Consider the following 18,932-nt stretch of genomic DNA (forward strand, 5'->3'; position numbering starts at 1 on the left):
GGCCCCATCTGCTTCTCATGCAAATTAAGCAGTAGACTGCCTGCACATCTCACTCAGAGAGCACTGTCTCATCTGGCTGCGGCTGATGGGTTCTGAGTCCCCCTCACCCCCCTGCAGATTCCCAGGAGGGCCAATCAAAGACAGAAAATGTCAGAGTCAGCAACCTCTTTGGTCTTTGGGGTCTCTGCTGGGCTCATCAGGGCCCAAGGAGGGGAGATGTCTAATGTAGTCACAGGGATAGGTAAAGATGATAGCAAAGGGGGTGAGGGAATTAGGGGGAAACTGGGTAAATAATAATGTGAGAGGAAGATAAGATAAAGAACAAAGACTGAGAGGTTAATACTTAGATGGAGGACAAGGAAGTGTCTGCTTCACATAGCGGCTCAGTGATCCCAAGGCTGAGCTGTCCTGCTTATGAATTGTTCAGTTCTATAAGAGTTCTAGACTGGCTTTGGGACCAAATACCAGCACAGGTCCTGATTGGAGGCCCTGAGCAGAGCCACTGGGGCAAGGAGCTTTACCTTGATCCCCTTGAAGATTCTTAATGAATTAACTGATCTGTTCTTTCGTTGCTGGTACTTGGGTTTAGTATCCCTTTGCTTTTTCACTTAAGGTTGGTGCTCTACCACTTGGGCCACACTTCTACTTCTGACTTTTTGCTGGTTAATTGGAGATAAGAGTCCCACAGGCTTTCCTTCCTTGACTGGCTTTGAAGGGAGATTCTTAGATCTCAGCCTTCTGAGTAGCCAGGACTACAGATGAGCCACTGGAGCCTGGCGGAGATTCTTTCATTTTTGTTCTGAGCCTGTATCTCACTGAAAACTTGTTTATGGGCACAGTCTCATATTCAACATGAGAGCCTGCTTATGCTATTGTGTGTATTATCAGTAGAGAATCTAGGAGTGTGAGCTGAAAGGAGAGACAACTGAAAATAGTGAGTGTGTGTCAGGCAGAGGAGGTTGTTTGGCAGGGCACAAGAACTTTGCACTTTAGGGCCATGGAAATGATGTGCTCACGTTAGCATCTTCGTTTGTCTTCTCTGCCTCCAAGGCCACATGAAGCTTGATTTCTGGAGCTTCGCAACACACATAGGGAGACCCCTTCTTGGCCTGAACTGGATGCCTCATCTCTCCTTTCCTTTAATGAACTGTGCAGCTCTCATCCTCATTAGGCTCCAACATCATCAATAAATGAGTCAATAAAACTCAGTTGATGGGGTTGGGACTGAGAGGGTGAGAGACAGGGACAGCACATCCGTGGGGCACACATCAGCTGGGCTGTGTGTCACGGCCGAGGATGCAGAGATCAATAACCAGCTCAGGATAAAGCCTGCGAGCCTGCTCTCCACAGCCTTCTCTCCAGACCCATGGAGCCCACGGTGGAGCTGTGCCAGGCAGCTCCTGCTTCGCTTGCAATTGTTCCCACCCCATGGCATTCTGGGTGCCAGATGCTTTTGTTTCCTTCTGATGGAGCCCCGTGGACACTCCACGGATGCATATTTAGTGAGTGGCCCCCTGGCATGAGACACAGACAGCATCTCCAAGCAGCCCAGAGCCTGACATGGACCCTGTTTTCTACAGCTCCCTTCTGCTGACAGTATGCCAGGGGTCCCAGTGGACAAGATGGTGTCTTTTCTGTGTGTTTTGCTGCTGGACTCCATTCTTGGCAGTTTTGCTTCTCTTTAGATACCCTTATCTTATCTAATTACAAGGAATTTCTGATTCATTTCATGGCCTCTGCTCCTAAGGACCTCTTATCAGAGAGGGCCTTGTATTTTAACCTTGTCATTCTTTTGTTGTTTGCTTTTTAAAGTGTGGCAGCTAAGAAGGAAATCTTGCTGGAATTGGGGCTGGGGGGGGGGTGTTGGTAGATGGGAAGAGGAGGGAGGCAGACAGACCTCCAATTTGTGTATTCTGCGCCATCCCCCTGCCGGTGGGCAGAGACAGCTGGCTGCTTTCTTTCATGACAGCCACATAGTATCCAACCACACAGAGCAGGGCCGGGGCAGGGACTCATCTGCTGCCAACCTCTGCAGATCTCTTTGATATTTCCGACAGAGCAGTAAAGGGCTCTTGACTATCACTTTTTTTTTTCTCTCTCTCTCTCTCTACCTCCTCTAAGACTCCTCAGTTTGGTTTCCATGGCTACCCCCAATCAGATTTGGCTTCCTGCGAAATTGGATTTCAAAGAAGGACAAGGCTTCAAAGGAATTTGTCCATTTAACAGAATGTCATTAGGAGCGAGGCTGACTGCTGAAGCAGGGTCATCAGATGATTAAGGAGGGGCTGCACTCATGTGTGGAGGCAGGTTCTCGTCTGCAAGGAGGAGCCTTGATGCAACATGACAATACCATATTGGAAGCTGCCAGTCACCAGCACACGCTACCAGACTTGCCCCTCCCTCTACCCTCTCCTCTCTCGAAAACCCAGAGAGTCATATGGGGAAGAATGGATGGAGAAAACCTACCCTGTGGTTTCTGCTGTCTCCTGAGCAAGAGTAAGCTATCACAGAGCATGAAGCCTGGAGTTTTTGCCCTTAGGAGCTCCTAGACTACATGAGGATGTGATACATGTCTTCAAGGAAAGTATGGGTTATCAATTTTTCTTTCCATTGCCAAAAGTGGGTGACATACATGGGAGACTGTTTCCCTTGCTGATTATTCTCTGTTTTAAAACAATAGTTTTAAATCTACAAAAAAAATTGGGACAATATTACAGAGTTCCTATATACCCTTGTTTGCTTTTAAATATATATGTGATAACTAGCTGGGCATGAATGACGCAGGCCTATCATCCTAGCTACTCAGGAGGCCGAGAGCTGGAAGATCAAGGTTTGAAGCCGGCCCATGAAATTCCATGAGACTTCATTTCCAAAATAAACAGCACAAAGCTGGGCTGGGGATGTGGCTCAAGTGGTAGAGCTCCAGTTCAGTTCCTGAATCCCAAACCTAGTACTAGCAAAGAAAAACAAAAAGGTTCAAGGATAACCTGGGTAGCAAATGTAAGAGACTCCATCTTCAAATGAACCAGCAAAAACCAGGGAGGGAGGTGTTACTCACATGGCAGAGTGCCAGTTGAGTGAACACAAGGCCTTGAATTCAAACCCCCAGGATGACTAAGGCAGGACTCTCCATCTTCCCTACATATTCTGTAAATCAGACTATAAACTCACCTTGGTTTGTTTTTTTTCTGTTGAAGGAAAAAGAATGATAGAAGTGATGAGAAAAATGGTCACATGTTATACAGGCACCTGGGAAAGGCCACTCTCCAGTGCAAAAGCTGCAATGCGGGTGGGCGTGGCAGCTGCAACTTCGGTGACCTGGGGTAGAGGCAGGAGGATTTTGAGTCTGAGGTCAGCCTAGGCAACAACAGTGAGACCCTATCTCAAACACAAAACACAAACAAAAGTCTGTGTGTGTGTGAATATCCCCCCAAAACAAGAAATACCAATGGCTCACCGGTCCCCATTGAACTGACTTCATTCTGATCTCAAGTCTCTTCATAACAGATGGACAATTTATCTTAACAACTGTCTTTTTTCCTATATGATGAGCATGACCAACTGCTCCTGAAACTAGAAAGCACTCCAGCATCCTTGCTTACTCTAGGCCTTCCTCCTTGGCAAGCCCTGGCAGCCATTCAAAAGCTGGTGTCAAATACCACACACACTTTTTTTTTTTTGGCCAGTCCTGGGCCTTGGACTCAGGGCCTGAGCACCATCCCTGGCTTCTCTTTGCTCAAGGCTAGCACTCTGCCACCTGAGCCACAGCGCCCCTTCTGGCCGTTTTCCATATATGTGGTGCTGGGGAATGGAATCGAGAGCTTTATGTGTAGGAGGCTTGCATTCTTGCCACTAGGCCATATTCCCAGCCCCCACACACACTTTTTTGAGTGTATCCAAATGCCCAGTCACTTCATGTTTTCCTTTTATTCATTTCCTGGTTTTATTACCCATTGTTCTATCTGTTTCATCTCCATTGTGATCCTCCCTCCCTCCCTTCCTCCCTCCCTCCCTTCTTCCCTCCCTCCCTCTCTCCTGTTCTGGAGCTTGAACTCAGGGCCTGAGCACTGAGCACTGTCCCTGCCTTCCTTTTGCTCAAGGCTAGCACTCTACCTCTTCAGCCACAGCGCCACTTCTGGCCTTTTCTGTTTATGTGGTGCGGATGAATCGAACCCAGGGCTTCATGCATGCTAGGCAAGCACTCTGCCACTAAGCCATATTCCCAGCCCCCTGTGTCTTCTTTCCTTTGTGGAATACAACGATTTTGAGGTCACTCATGGGCAGCTGTAAGAAGGAACACAGAGGGTTTCTGTGTAGCTCTCCCCAAGTTCTCGCAGTGGAGGGAATATCTTCAGTCCCTAGGACACGGATACCAAGCTTTGACTGGAGACGACACTCCCACGTGTCTGTGGGAAGGCGTCCTCCCTTCCTTCCTCTGCTTTCAGAGGGGAAAAGACACCAGTTCCTGCACCCTGCGTTTTCTCCTCCAGGTACCATCACCATCACGACTGCCTTTACTCAGCATTGAGCCTCGGGGAGGAAGGGCCACTCGGGCTCCGTGTCCCTCGGTGTCTGTCGTGCCACTCTGCTTCGTGAATCTTCGGTCTCTTTGGACAGCATGGCTTCCCCGAGATCGCGGCCGGGCAGCGACACGCGGGGGGAGGGGGAGGGGAGTTGGGGATTGGATGGGCAATCGAGGGGCGCTAGGCTGGGCAGGGATGCGGCACCTCTTCCCCAGATTCCTCCTTCCCGGCCCTCCCCCAAACCCCTCCCCCCATTTTCAGCACCACCGTGACCTTTAAACCTTCCATGGAGGTCGACTGACTTAGGATGTGGCGTCTCCAAGAGCCCTGGTTCCGTGGAGTCCCGGGCAGTCTTTTATTTTGGTGATGAGGTCCACAGAAGCGCACCACTGGCTTTGCATAGTGAGTTGCTCCCTGTGCCCCAGGTTTCTTTTTTCCATTTAGGGGTCCCCCAGCGCGAGTGCAGCCAGCACCTGCACCCGCCCAGGACTCGCTGCGCGCGCCGCTTCCTGAGCTGAGCGCAACCCCTGGCCCCGCCCCGTAGCTGCGCCCCAAGCCGAGGCCCCAGAGACACCGGTGCCCCCGCGGTCCCCGCAGGCCCAGGCCCCTCTCCCGCCGGCCCCATGCAGGCCGTCGCCCTCCCAGACGAGATCCGATGGCTCCTGGAAGGTAAATGCCCTGGGCCCAGCTCCAGGTTCCCCCACCCTGACCCGGCACAGGAGAAGCCATCGGGGCATAGCCGGGGCAGCCCCACGGCTCGCGCACCGCCTCCCACAGCCTGGACGCTTCTGGAGTCCGGAGCAGCATCCCTCTCCCCCTGAGCTCCACACTTCCCCTTTTCCCTCTAGGTGTCTCCACCCCTCCATGCCACCTCCCAGGCTTCTAAGGGCAGCTGTGACTGCAACCAGATTCCTGGTCCTCCCCAGCCGCCTTACCTGGGCTTCAACCTGTCCTGTCTCCCCAGGATTCCCCTGACCTCCTCCCTCCTCCCTCCTCCGTCCTCCCAGGCTAACCTTCGCAAGCCTGGTCATGGGTCTGTGAGTTGTCAGTGCTGAAATCCCAGGCCCCACCCCCCTACCCCTGTCAGTTGTGGAACTTGAACTCAGGGCCTTGGTGCTGTCCCTGAGCTTTTTTGTTCAAGGCTAGTGCTCTACTGATTTGAGCCACAGCTCCACTTCTGGATTTATTTATTTTTTTTTTAAGGTGGTTAATTGCAGACAAGAGTTTCACAGTCTTTTCCTGCCCAGGCTGGTGATCTACAGACCTCAGCCTCCTAAGTAGCTAGGATGACAGGCATGAGCCACCAGTACCAGGCTCCCAGGCCTCCTTTTAACCAGCCTGCAGACTTGTAGGGCCTTCATTATCCAACCTAAAGAACTTCCCTTCCCTCTCCTCCCCTCCCTTCCCTTCCCCTCTTTTTCCCTCTCCTCCCTTTAGCATGCTCCCACTTGAGCCCAGTCCTCTAGCTTGGCTTTTTTGAACATGAAGTCTCTTAAACTATTCTGCTTTAGTTGTCTCGGAACCTCTGCCTCTAGATCTCAACCTCCTAAGGATTACAGACCTGTGTCCCCCTTGTAATAGTTTCTCCTTCAAACGATAGCACTTAATTCATCCTATAAGAATCCAGGCTTCACTAGAAGACTCCACACATACTTCCCCCCTGCACCCTGTGGCTTGGCTCACACAGGGAGAGTGTTTTTTACTTGCTTTCCATAATTCACCTTCCGGGGAGGGCAGAAGCCTGGGCTCTGCATTTGCCTACTGATCTCAGGAGGAAACTATACAGAACTAAGGCTTTTTGGCCTTCAAGTGACATGTTTGACACATATTTAACAGATGGCCTGCTTTGGGTAGGTCATATTTTTGGCAAGCTTCATTGTTTTCTTCAGTTTCTCTCCATTTAATTGGTTTTATATCTCCATTACCTTGTTATCTTGGTATAAATGGCTCCTAATCAAATATTTGGCAAGTCCTCTTGGTTTCTGTGTGTAGCACTATTTCCATTCTGGATCACTTCTGTCAACGAGGCATTTCTTTTGAGGTGAAGTTTCCAAAGTCCATTTCTCTGATGATTCCGATATGACTGAACCTCAGGACTAAACCACATGCTAGGGTAAAGAGCATCATACAGGCCTCTATGGAAACGCCAACCAGCCTTTCCTTTTCCTGTTACCACTCGTGTAGGAGACTTGCAGAGGAAGGTGACGATTTTTTTTTTTTGTTTTTTTTTTTTGTTTTTTGGCCTGTCCTGGGCCTTGGACTCAGGGCCTGAGCACTGTCCCTGGCTTCTTCCCGCTCAAGGCTAGCACTCTGCCACTTGAGCCACAGCGCCACTTCTAGCCATTTTCTGTATATGTGGTGCTGGGGAATCGAACCTAGGGCCTCGTGTATCCGAGGCAGGCACTCTTGCCACTAGGCTATATCCCCAGCCCACGATTTTTGTTTTTCAAGTGCTTGGCAGATATAAAGTAATCCTTTTTAGGGGTGTCTATCATTTGATGGGAGGAAGCCTCCTTTACAAGCTTGTTACCCCATATTGTAGTTTTGTGTACAGCCTTGGCTGAAAATTCCCTTTTATTTTCAGATGCTTGCAATGAAATCCACTCCTTCACCATTTTTGATGTGCATTTCTTTATTGTTCAAAACGGACACTTTGGTAAACAACTCATTCTACACCTGCCACCTTTCTTTAGCTTGGATTATTTTCTTGTTAGCTGACTGTTTTTAATTGAAGTCTTCAGATCTCCTTCTAAAGCAGAATCTTTGTTTGCTGACAAGTAGAACAGGGTATGAATGGAGATTAATTGCATGTCACATACTTTGCCATCGAACTTGCTGTGTCTTAACAATCTATGCTGGCACTCAGGTCCTTAGAATAGAAGGAGGAGTCTAGGGTTAAATTTTAAGGAGCTTCATTGGTTACAGTTATTTCTTTATGGACGTTGTCTTTTGAAGTTTGCAATTATAGGTTTGAGTCTGAAGTCAACCGATGAGTTGGAGAGTATGTTTTTGGCAGGTTTGTATAATAATATAGCAGACTGGTTATAGGTTTTCTAACTTGAATTTTTAATCTTTTCTTTCTTGTTCCAGTACTCAAGCTCGAACTCAAGGCCTGGGCACTGTCCATTAGCTCTTTTGCTCAAGGCTGATACTCTACCACTTGAGCCATAGCTTGACTTCTGGCTTTTTGCTGGTTAATTGGAAAGAAAAGACTTGTAGATTTCCCTGCCCAGGCTGACTTCAAATCTCGATCTTCAGATCTCAACCTCTTGAGTAGCTAGGATTATAGACATGAGCCACCAGTTCCTAGCTTAATTTTTATTTTTTGAAGGGACACAGTCTTTGGGGGTCGACAAGCTGAATTATTCATTGTGATACCAATAATTTGTGGATGTTAGAAACCTAAAGGGCTGTTTGTCATCTGTTGCTGTTCACTTGTCTCCCTGCTACACGCTTTTAAAGGTTAACTGTTGACAATTAAGAAATACATGGCACCTGATCTCTATACAGTCACCCCGTGGGAGAGAGTAACAGGGTAGGAGAGCTGCGACACTGCTGAGATCACATGGTCAGCCATGGGGATGAGGTTCCCACGATGAATTACTACATTTATAAACCAAGGCCTAAACATTTACCCAGTGATTTAATGTCGGCCATTGCTGCCATAACTTAAGCATTTATTTATTTATGACTACACAAGCAGAGATGACAGGAGCAATTTTTTTCTTTCTTTGACATAATATGTGTGTTTTTAAAAATAAAATATGTAAAACATTATGAAAGGTTTGTACCATAATCTAGTGTAAGGAAGAAAAGGACTAGCCATTTTGGAAGTTTAACATAAATTTATTTTAATGCAAACATTTTGAACACCTGAAAATGTCTTATTTGACACAGAAATCCCACTTCTAGAACTCTGTTACATAAATTAAAGGACAGAAAATATATTCACAAATTAACAGGAGTTGGAATAGGCGGTGATAATTGAATAAATTACGACACATTGATCTTATGGACTCTTTTTCTCCCATTAAAAAAGAATGCACTGTCTCTGTCTTATCTACCTACTGTCTATTTACCATTAATCATATTTACATACCTATTATCTATCAATCTATCTGCATCTATCATAGCTACTTACCTACTTGTCTTATGTCTTATATTAACTTGGGAAGTGTTCATGGCATTTTGTGTGTGTGTGTGTGTGTGTGTGTGTGTGTGTGTGTGTCCACACACCACGGTCCTGGGGCTTGACTCAGGGCCTCGGTGCTGTCCTTGAGCTTTTGAGCTCGAGGCTAGCACTCTAGCACTTGAGCTACAGCTCTACTTCTGTCTTTTTGCTGGTTAATTGGAGATAAGAGTATCTCAGCCTTTTCTGCCTAGGCTGGGTTCAAACCGTAATCCTTAGATCTCAGTCTCTTGAGTAGCTAGTATTACAGCTTTGAGCCAATGGTGCCTATCTTCATGGCATGTTTTTAGGATGAAAAAGGCAAAATTCATACTCGTGTCCATCATGCCCCATTTTATTTCAAAACAAAAGCACAGCCCAAAGTCCCATATTTTGAGTACATTTGGGTAAGTGTAGGAAGAAGTCACAGTGCATGTGTAGCTGCTAACACTGCTCTTCTTGAGAAAAAAGCAAGACTTTTTTTTTCCTGAGGGAAGAATAATTACTAATTTTCATTTCACACATGGTTGTGTTATTTGAGTTGTGACACCATGCAATTACTTCTCAAATCAGGAAAAAAAAACCATAAAGTTATTTAAAAGAAAAAAGGACAAACAGAAGACAAATAAAAGCTCAGATACAAAAATAGTATTGAGCCATTAATTATGGTTGTGATTTTTGGTGGAACTCGGGATGTAGGAGGTAGGAAAAGAATAAAGAAGGAAGGAACAAAGGAAGGAGAAAGAAGAAAGAAAGGAATGAAGGAACAAGGAAGGAAGGAAGGAAGGGAAAGATAAGAAGGAAGGAAGGAAAGAGAAAGAAGGAAAAAGAGAGAAAGAGAGAAAGGGAGAGAGGAAGAACAGGAAGGAAGGAAGGAAAGAGGGAAGGAAGGAAGGCAGGCAGGCAGGCAAGCAGGTAGGGAGGCAACAAGGGAGGATGGGAGGAAGGAAAGAGGAAAATTCTCTGTTGAATATTTTGGCAAATGGAAAAGCAATGAGAAGCTTCTAGAGTAACACAGAAACAGCAGTTTCAGATAGACTAACGGACTGTCAAACTCTCCTGTAGTCTAGTATCAGCAAGTGCCTCATAGATAAGTAAAACAAAGGACGTCTTCTCCGTTATTGAAAGAGGAGGAAATATTCAAGTCTGTTTTTAAGTAATCAGGCTCCTGTGCAGGAGTTATCTTTTTGTTTTTGTTTTGTGATAACCACACTGAAAACAAAAGCAGAGCTGAAGTTGGCACTTGGCTAATCTTTGCTCCACAGATACAAACGTAATCAGTTTCTTCTTCCTGCTCTTTCTTCCCTCATCTTTGAAGTTAGAAGCAAAGGAGGCATATATGAAGGAGGTGAAGAAGATAGTTCTTTGGTTCACAATTTGTCCTGGAATGCAGTCTGCTGACTTGACCCTGGTCATTGATAGATCCCAGCTGCCTACCAAGTACCATAGTCCTGCTTTGAATATGGATTTAAGCCAATAACAGCATCCGTAACCTGGCTGCATGTGGGTGCAAGCTCTGTGCTAACACTGGTCCCCAAATGCCAATGGTTACTTATTTTTAAACTTCTTTGCAAAGAAGCAGTCATTAATCATTTCCTGTCACATTGTTCTCCAGATTTGTATTGGTGGACGTAACCAACCATAAAAAAAATTCCTTCCCTTATAGTAAAATTCCAACTGAGGGGGAACTTTGGCTAGATAGCTAAGCGTTTCTTTAAGTACTAGACCTCTTTATTGTTAATGTTTGTGATTCTTTTCTAAAAGAAAATTCTTTTCTGAAACATTTTAGCTGCAGGATCAGACACTCTCTCTCTCTCTCTCTCTCTCTCTCTCTCTCTCTCTCTCTCTTTCTCTCTCTCTCATACGAGGATTTGAGCTGAGAACCTTGAGCTTGCTGGGCAGGTACTGTATCACCTGAGTAACACCCTTGGTCCTTTTTGAGTTTGGTTATTATTTATTTATTTTTGTTGGTTGTGGGGCTTGAACTCTGGGCCTGGGCACTGTCCCTGAGCTCTTCAGCTCAAGGCTAGTACTCTACCACTTGAGCCACAGTGTCCCTTTTGGTTTTCTGGTGGTTAATTGGAGATAAGAGTCTCATGACTTCTCTACCCGGGCTGGCTTTGAGGCAGGATCCTCAGATCTCAGCCTCCCGAGTGGTTAGGATTACAGATGTGAGCCACCGGCACCTGCTTTGGTTATTTTTCAAATAGGCTGTTGCATCCAAACAGCCTGGATTATGATCCTCCTATTTACATTTCACAGGTAGCCGGGATGTAGGGCACATACCACCCCCCCCAGCTCTGGCTTCTTGCAAACTTGTTGTTTGCAGCTATAGGGACTTAACAACTTTTTGTCTTGGCTGGCCTGGGAATCAAGATCCTTCCCATCTCTACCACCTCACTAGCCAGGATTATAGGCATGAGCCATCATGCTCAGCCTTCTTTTTCTCACTTTTTAATCCAACAATCTGTTATTCGAATGGATCTTGTTTAAACACCTTTTAATTCAGTTGTTCTTTCACAGCAAATACCTAACAGATCTGTGAAATTGTTTAGGGATTTTTCTGCTATAGATGTCACTGGCCTGCTTTGTGATTGTCTACTGATTGAGTTCTGGGAATTGAACCCAGGGCCTCATGCATACTGAGTCCATTATCTCACGGTGAGCTACACCTTACCCTGCTTTCTATTTTTGTCTTTGTCTCTAATTCCTGCTGTTAGGCTGAGGCTTAACCTGCATTCAACAACTGTTAAATTTCTGTGTTTCTCTTTCCATCTTTTTTATGTGTATAGAGGTTAAAAGTTGTAACATATTGGCAGTACCGGGATTTGTACTCAGAGCCTTGCCCTTGTTAGGTGCTCTGCCACTTGGACCATGCCTCTAGCCCCCCCTTTTTTTTGCATTGGTTATTTTCCAGGTAGCATCTCATTTTATGCCTCAGCTGGCCTGGGTTGTGATCTCATTTGTGTTTCCCCTTGTCTCTGGGGCTAGCCAGTGGGAACCAGGGCACCCAGCCATTGTGCTTCTCCCCTAGCTGGGGATAGCAGACAGAGGCCACTGCACCTTGCCGTTGGTCACAATGGAATTGCAAGAACTTTTCTGACAGGGCTGGCCTCAAACTATGATCCACAAATCTCTGCCTCGCAAGTAGCTAGGATTACAGGCTTGAGACACCTAGCCTGGCCTGTGTGTGCAGTTTCATACCTTGGGTTCTCCGCTTACAGTTTTTAGATCAATGCTGTAGTCTGAATGACTGTACCACTCTGTTCTAGTGATGAAATCTAATCGTCAATGTGGTGGAATTAGGATCTTTGAGAAGTAGTGAACCCTCATGAGTGGAATTCATACCTTTGTGAATGAGGCCCTGAGAGCTACCTTGTTCCTAGAAGGAGCCACCTGTGAACCAAGTAGGCCCTTGCCAGTTGCCACATCTACCAAGGCCTTGATCTTGGACTTCCCAGTCTCTAGCAGGGGTGTTGAACCTTATTTATGCCATGTTACTTGTGGGGTGATGTTAGCTGGCATTTATGTTTTATGTTGCTAGGCAAAAGCATTTCAAGTCTCGCCTGCAGTTGTCTTGGTAGGGCCAGCCCAAACGATTTTGTGGGCTCTCTAAGGGCCACCGGCTGGACATTTCCCATACCCTTGCCTTTGAAAAATAAATTGCTATGGTCTATAAATTACCCAGTTTATAGTATTTTGTTACAGAACCTTGAGGGAACTAAAGCAATCATTAATTTTTCCCCCTTCAGGTGATTTAGAAATTATATATCCTGTGTTCGTTCTACTCATAGTTTTACTCTGATGACTTAAAAGAATTGAAAGAATTAGAATATGTCCTTCTAGTTAACAACCTTTTCATTTTTATTTTTGGGCTGCTCCTGGGGCTTGAACTGGTGCCTGGGTGCTGTCCTTGAGCATTTTTTGCTGAAGGCTAGTGCTCTACCACTTGATCCATAGCTCCACTTTGGGGTTTTCTGGTGGTTAATTGGAAGTAAGAGTTTCATGGACTTTCCTGGCCCGGCTGGCTTTGAACTATGAACCTCAGATCTCAGCCTCCTGAGTAGCTAGGATTACAAGCATGAGCCACCAGCTGGCTTTTGTATGCCATAGCCTTTTCATATTTTATCTGCTTGTTTTAAATAGTTGTGTTAGTTTTTCTATTTTTTATTAGCACATATTTGTACAAAAGGATTTCATTGGGATATTTCCACATAGAGTTATGGTGTGCTTTGAATTTACACCTTGATCTTTTTTTTATCTTTAACTTAGTGCTGTCTTGATTTAAATTAACTTAAAGCAAAAAATAGCTGCTTGGTTGTGAGCTACCTTTCAGTTCATCAGTATTCCAGTGGCCACTGTATTGGCCTGTAAGTGAATTTCTTTTCTTTTCTTCTTGGTGCCAATATTAGGACTTGAATTCAGGGCCCTACACTCTTGTTCAAGGCTGGTGCTCTACCACTTGAGCAACACCTCCACTTGATTTTTTTTCTTTTCTTTTTTTTTTTTTTGGCCAGTCCTGGGCCTTGGACTCAGGGCCTGAGCACTGTCCCTGGCTTCTTCCCGCTCAAGGCTAGCACTCTGCCACTTGAGCCACAGCGCCGCTTCTGGCCGTTTTCTGTATATGTGGTGCTGGGGAATCGAACCTAGGGCCTCGTGTATCCGAGGCAGGCACTTTTGCCACTAGGCTATATCCCCAGCCCTGATTTTTTTTCTTGATTGTTAATTGAAGATAAGAGTCTCAGATTTGTCGGCCCATACTGGCTTTGAACCTCCATCTTCATCTCAGCCATTGGAGTAGCTAGAGTTACAAGCATGAGCCATCAGTGCCACCAGTTAGGGTTAATGACCCAACTCCTTTCTGGTAGCTTTTTTGTGTGAGTCTCTTTATTCCCTTCCTCACACCCTCCCTCTTTTCTTCCCTCTCTCTCTCTCCTTCCTCTTCCCACCCTCCCTCCTTCCCTTCCTTCCTTTCCTTTGCACTTTATTTTTGCAGTTCTGAAAACTGAACCAAGAACCTCATCGATGTGAGTCCTAAACTGCCAAGCTTCATTCTCCACTCAGCTGCTTTAGTCTTCCGTGTTACACTGGTCAACATCAGCACACACATACACACACACACACACGCCCCTGATACACCTGTGAGACCACTGCATCCACCAGGACATTCTGACCACTGTCATAATAGATTTGTGTTGCTGCTCTCAGCCTCCCACAGTCAGCAGACACTCTACGTACCTTCCACAGAGTGTTTGCACAATTTACTCGTGTTTTGTGGATGGGCTGCCTCCTATTTTTTTTTCTTTTGCTAAGTAGTATTCTCCTATGTGCATATTCCAGCTTGTTGATCCATTTTTCTACTGAGAGACATTGAGTGTTTTGCAATTTGAGGCTCTTCTGCATGTAGCTGCTATGACCATTCTTCCATAGCTCACTTTCTGTGCGTAAACACTCATTTCTCTTGGATAAATAGCTAGGAGTAGAATTACCAGGTCTTAAACTAAGGGCATGTTAAATTCTAAGTACTTTTCCAAAGTGATGGTACCTATTTTATGCTCATGTCTTTACTAGCACTTGGCAGTCTTTTGACAAAAATAAGTCACAGATTTGTTTGTATTGAACACTTGTTATACAACGTAGGAGTAAGCAGAATATATGACATTGAGTATATTTTCATGTACATCAGCTAAGCAATCTATTTACCCATATGTGTGTATATAAGTTTGCCTTTCACAATTTATTTAGCTCTTCTGTGGATGAATGTTTATGTTATCGATGTACATTTTTATTCTAGCCCCACAGTGCTGTTGGAAACGCCTTCATCTATGTCTCTTCCTGTAGCAATGTGAAGCTTTCTCTAGGATAGATCCTTTGACTCTCAAATGAGCATGGCAAAAGTGTTCATGCTGGATTTCAAAGTTAAGACTTACACTTGCTATGTTTTAGTTTGGGGAGTTTGTTTTTCTCTGTGTTATGAGTAGGCACTTTCATTATTTCCTCTACATGAGGCAGAAGGAGAATTAAAAATATAAACACCACATGGCTCTTGGGCCACAGGGCAGAAACAAAGAACAGGTGGAAGAGAGCAGATTGGGCTGGCAGTTTTCTCTGCTGTCTCCTGACAACTTCCTGCCAGTTCAAACAGAACTGTTAGGCTGGATGTCAGCCTGGTGAGCAAGTTTTTACTTCTTCACAAAAGGCTACATGAATGCCTCAGAAAGAACAAGGAATTGCCAGGTCAAAAATTTAATATCCATCTTAAATCAAATCCTAAACAAAGAGACTAGTGCTCTACCACGAGCCACAGCTCCCTTCTGGCTTTTGTTGGTGAGTTGGGAGATATGAATCTCATAGACTTTCCTGCCCAGAACTTTTCTGGCTGGCTTCGACTTTTATCCTCAGATCTCAGCCTCCTAAGTAGTTAGCGTTACTGATGTGAGCCACCGCACCTGGCTTTCTTCCTTTTGCCCTCTTTCCCTCCCTCCTTCTCTTCCTTCTCTTCCTCTCTTACTTCTTTCTTGCTTGTTTTCTGTCTTCCTGCCCTTCTCCTCCTCCTTCTCCTCCTTGTCTTTGTTCCTATTCTGGGACTTGAACTCAGGGCCTAGGCACTGTCCCTGAGCTTTCTTGCTCAATGCTAGCTCTCTAACCCTTGATCCACAGCTTCACTTCTGTCTTTTTGCTGGCTAATTGGAGATAGGATTCTTAGGGACTTTCCTGCCTGGGCTTGCTTCAAATCACCATCCTCAGGTCTCAATCTCCTGAGTAGCCAGGATTATAGGTATGAGCCACCTGCTTGAAGCTAATTTTTATTATGTTTAGCTGTACAAAGGATTTACCATTCAACAAATCAGTTTATAAGTACAGTGCATCATGATTAATGACACCCCTCTATGGCCTGTTTTAAGTTGTTTTTTGAAATTTATAAATTATTGCCATTCTTTTAAAAGGATTTATCTAAGCTGTTTCACACAAAGCCTTATTTCCAGTTTCAGTTTGGGAGGATATTTTAAATAATAGTTAAACTCCTTCAATTTTTTGAAACAGTATAGAAGCCCTGGCTTTTAAATATAGAAGTTTTGCTTTTTACAGTATTGTCATCAATGATATGTGATTGTGTTAGTTTCACTTTTATGCTGCTTTGCCTTTTTAATATTTTATTATATGAAATCTTTTTAAAACCTTTACTTCTGTTTTATTGCCTTTATGTTTTGAAAGAAAAAAACATACTTGTTATGACTAGTCTTGATTGGATAAAAAAAAACTAGAACATTATTCAACTAATCTAGGCATTTTTTACTCTGATCAAAGATTTTTGTCTATTTTTCTTCAAAGAGTTTTGTCTTTTTTAGCTCTTACGTTGGTGCACCTGATCCAAGGTTGAGTTAATGTGAGACAGAGGTCTAGCTAGCTTCATTCTTTTTGTTGTTGTCATTGTTGTTGGTCATGGGGCTTGGACTCAGGGCTTGGCTGCTGTCTCTGAGCTTGAAAACTCAAGGCTAGCTTTGAACCATGATTCTCAGATCTCAGCTTCCTGAGTAGCTAGGATTACAGGCATGAGCCTCCGGCACCGGCTTAGCTTCATTGTTTGGCATATACAGTTGTGCTAGCATCATCTGTTGAGAAAACTATTTCTTTTCCATTGAATTATTTTAATGTCTCTCCCCAAGTTTTTGCTTTTTTTTTTTCTAGTACTAGGGGTTGGCTCTAAGGCCAGTTTGTTGGGTTTCTTTGTTATGAAAGGCCATTGAGTTTTGTTCAATGCTTTTCCTATAGCTGTTGAGATGACCTTTCTTCTGTTACTACCACATATTGCATTAATGAAGCTGCAGATGCTATTCATTTTTGCCTTTTCATTCAACTTCCCATTCTTTGTTCTTTGGCAAAGGAGCCTTGAGGAGCCCATTAAATGATGTTTTTAGTGGACATAATATGGGCCTTAGATATTTGTGAAATGTTTGACTTCCAGAGCTTTATGTCTCATTGAAAATGCTATGGTGCTAAAATATACCAGGACATAATAACTTATACCAGACTCTAGGCATTCACACACAGTGAGACCAAAGGAGGACACTCTTAGGAGAGGAACAGAAAGGCACAATGCCTATATACATCTGGTTATACAAAATAATATTTATCAAAATGAACTCCAGGAAATGGACACAAGGTTTATTTCTTTTCTGCTGTTTTTCTTTTTGTTCTGTTTGTTCATTTCTATGTCTTTGGGAGTATAAGGGGAGGCACAGAAATGGAACAACAAAGGGTAAAAAATATACAGCATTGATACTCACTGGACACTATGTTGAACTTACAGCTTGTGGGTGGGGGCAGGAGGAAAAAGCTGGGAGAGAGAAGGGTGGCATTGTCCAAAAAGAAATGTACTCTTTACCTGACTTATTTAACTGTAACCTCTCTGTACATCACCATTATAATAACAATACATTTTTTTTAAAAAGAAAGTGCTAGTGTGGTTACTATCTATTTAGGATTGGGGGCGGGGCTCCATATTATTGAATGGTGTAAAAGTAAAACAAACTTTAAAATGTACTGTGTAACCCAACTGGACAAATCCACAACATTATTTTGGTAACATATATGAAACTGTTTCATATATAGGCACAACTTTTGGAGGCAAAGTTTTTAAAAACTGGATTATTTATATGCTGTTTAAGAATGATGGACATTTTGTGCAGAACAAAGTGGATAGCAAGTATTTCTGGAAATTGTAATAATTATCAATGTGTTTTGTCTCCGGAAATGTGTACAGCTCCCCCACCCCGCCTCAATTTCTTTCTTCAACATAACATGATTTGTTTCACAATATAGATTTCCATCATGTCCTTATTTTATAATGTATGTTCACATTAATTCAAGAATCCTTCTCTGGGACACATTTTTCTTTTCCATTTGGCTTCCTTCACTCCGTTCTGTTGTCATTTTCATTGATGATATCTCTGTTAATTAATGTCTCGCTTTCCAATGCCTGCCCTTTTTGTTCATGATTTTGCAGCTCAGCCATATATTTTTTTTAAATTTCAGCTCTAATTATTGGTATTTCTGAGCTCCAATTGGTCTGTGACCTTCTGTGGCTGATTTGTAATCTTTATAATTTTATGAAGTTGACAGTCCATCTTCTTCCATTGGTAATAATTAAATATGTGTTCATTTAAAATGGTTTAGGAAAGTGAGTATATGTACTAGCTTTCCAAATTCTTAGCAAGGTCTTGGGTTATTAGAACATGTCACACACACGCACATACACAATGTGAAATTTTGGTTATACATAATGTAACATGCACCACCTTATTAGTACAGTTGTGCGGCATTAAGATCTGAAAGTATCAATTTTGTGTGTGTGTGTGTGTGTGTGCGTGTGTGTGGATGTGAGAGAGAGAGAGAGCGAGAGAGAGAGAGAGTATTGGGGCTTGAATGCAGGGCCTGGGCACTGTCCCTTAGCTTTTTTGCTTATGACTGGCACTTAACTACTTGAACCATCCCTTCACTTCTGGCTTTATGCTGGTTAATTGGAGCTAAGAGTCTTGAGGATTTGTTTGCCTGGGCTGGCTTTAAACTGCAGTCCTCAAATCTCAACATCCTGAGTAGTTAGGATTACACACATAAGCCACCAGTGCCCAGTATGCAACTATAAACATTTAAGAGAGAAAACAATATTAGTTTCCTTAATCCTTTAGCTTTTCCTCTTTGTCCCTTACTAATCTCTTCTTTGCTATTGACCTCTTCCTGTCCCCCCCCCCCGCACCCCCCCCCCCCTGCTTCCACCCTGGTCCTGGGGCTTGAACTCTGGGCCTGGAAGCTGTCCTGGCACTACTTCTGTGATTAATTGGATTAAAGAATCTCATGGACTTTCCTACCTGAGCTGGCTTTGACCTGTGATCCTCAGATCTCAGCTTCCTGAGTAGCTGGGATTAAAGGCGTGAGCCACTGCTGCCTGGCTAATTACTTTTTTCTTTCTTTCTTTTCTTTTCTTTTTTTTTTAGATTCTGAAGATTTCCTAGCAGAAGGTTTGCGAAATGAGAACCTCAGTGCTGGTGCAAGGGACCAGAGGGATCATATTCTACGTGGCTTTCAGCAGATCAAAGCTAGGTTTGTGTAAACTGGTTCCATTGTACTTTTTTATAACCTTTAAAACAACTTCTAATCAGTAAAATCTATGTTAGTAGTATAAATTCATGGAGTAAGACAGACCTGCCATATCCATAAGCTTAGTATAATTTACCAAATTT

The 18,932-nt window shown here is 44.0% G+C and overlaps 1 protein-coding gene across 2 annotated transcripts in view; it reads left to right on the top strand.

Moving 5' to 3' along the window:
* Positions 1-5,089: 5,089 nt before the first annotated feature.
* Skap1 (src kinase associated phosphoprotein 1) overlaps positions 5,090-18,932 on the top strand; it is a 266,764-nt gene continuing 252,921 nt past the window's right edge. The window contains exons 1-2 of one of the 2 annotated variants that reach the window (XM_048365024.1): positions 5,090-5,192; positions 18,687-18,792. In XM_048365024.1, coding sequence (XP_048220981.1) covers positions 5,147-5,192; positions 18,687-18,792 — 152 coding nt within the window. In that variant the 5' untranslated portion in view covers positions 5,090-5,146. The remainder of the gene's footprint in view (positions 5,193-18,686; positions 18,793-18,932) is intronic. The other variant, XM_048365025.1, reaches the window with a different exon arrangement.

The sequence above is a fragment of the Perognathus longimembris genome, chromosome 17 (genome assembly GCF_023159225.1).
Source record: "Perognathus longimembris pacificus isolate PPM17 chromosome 17, ASM2315922v1, whole genome shotgun sequence".
Lineage (NCBI taxonomy): Eukaryota > Metazoa > Chordata > Mammalia > Rodentia > Heteromyidae > Perognathus > Perognathus longimembris.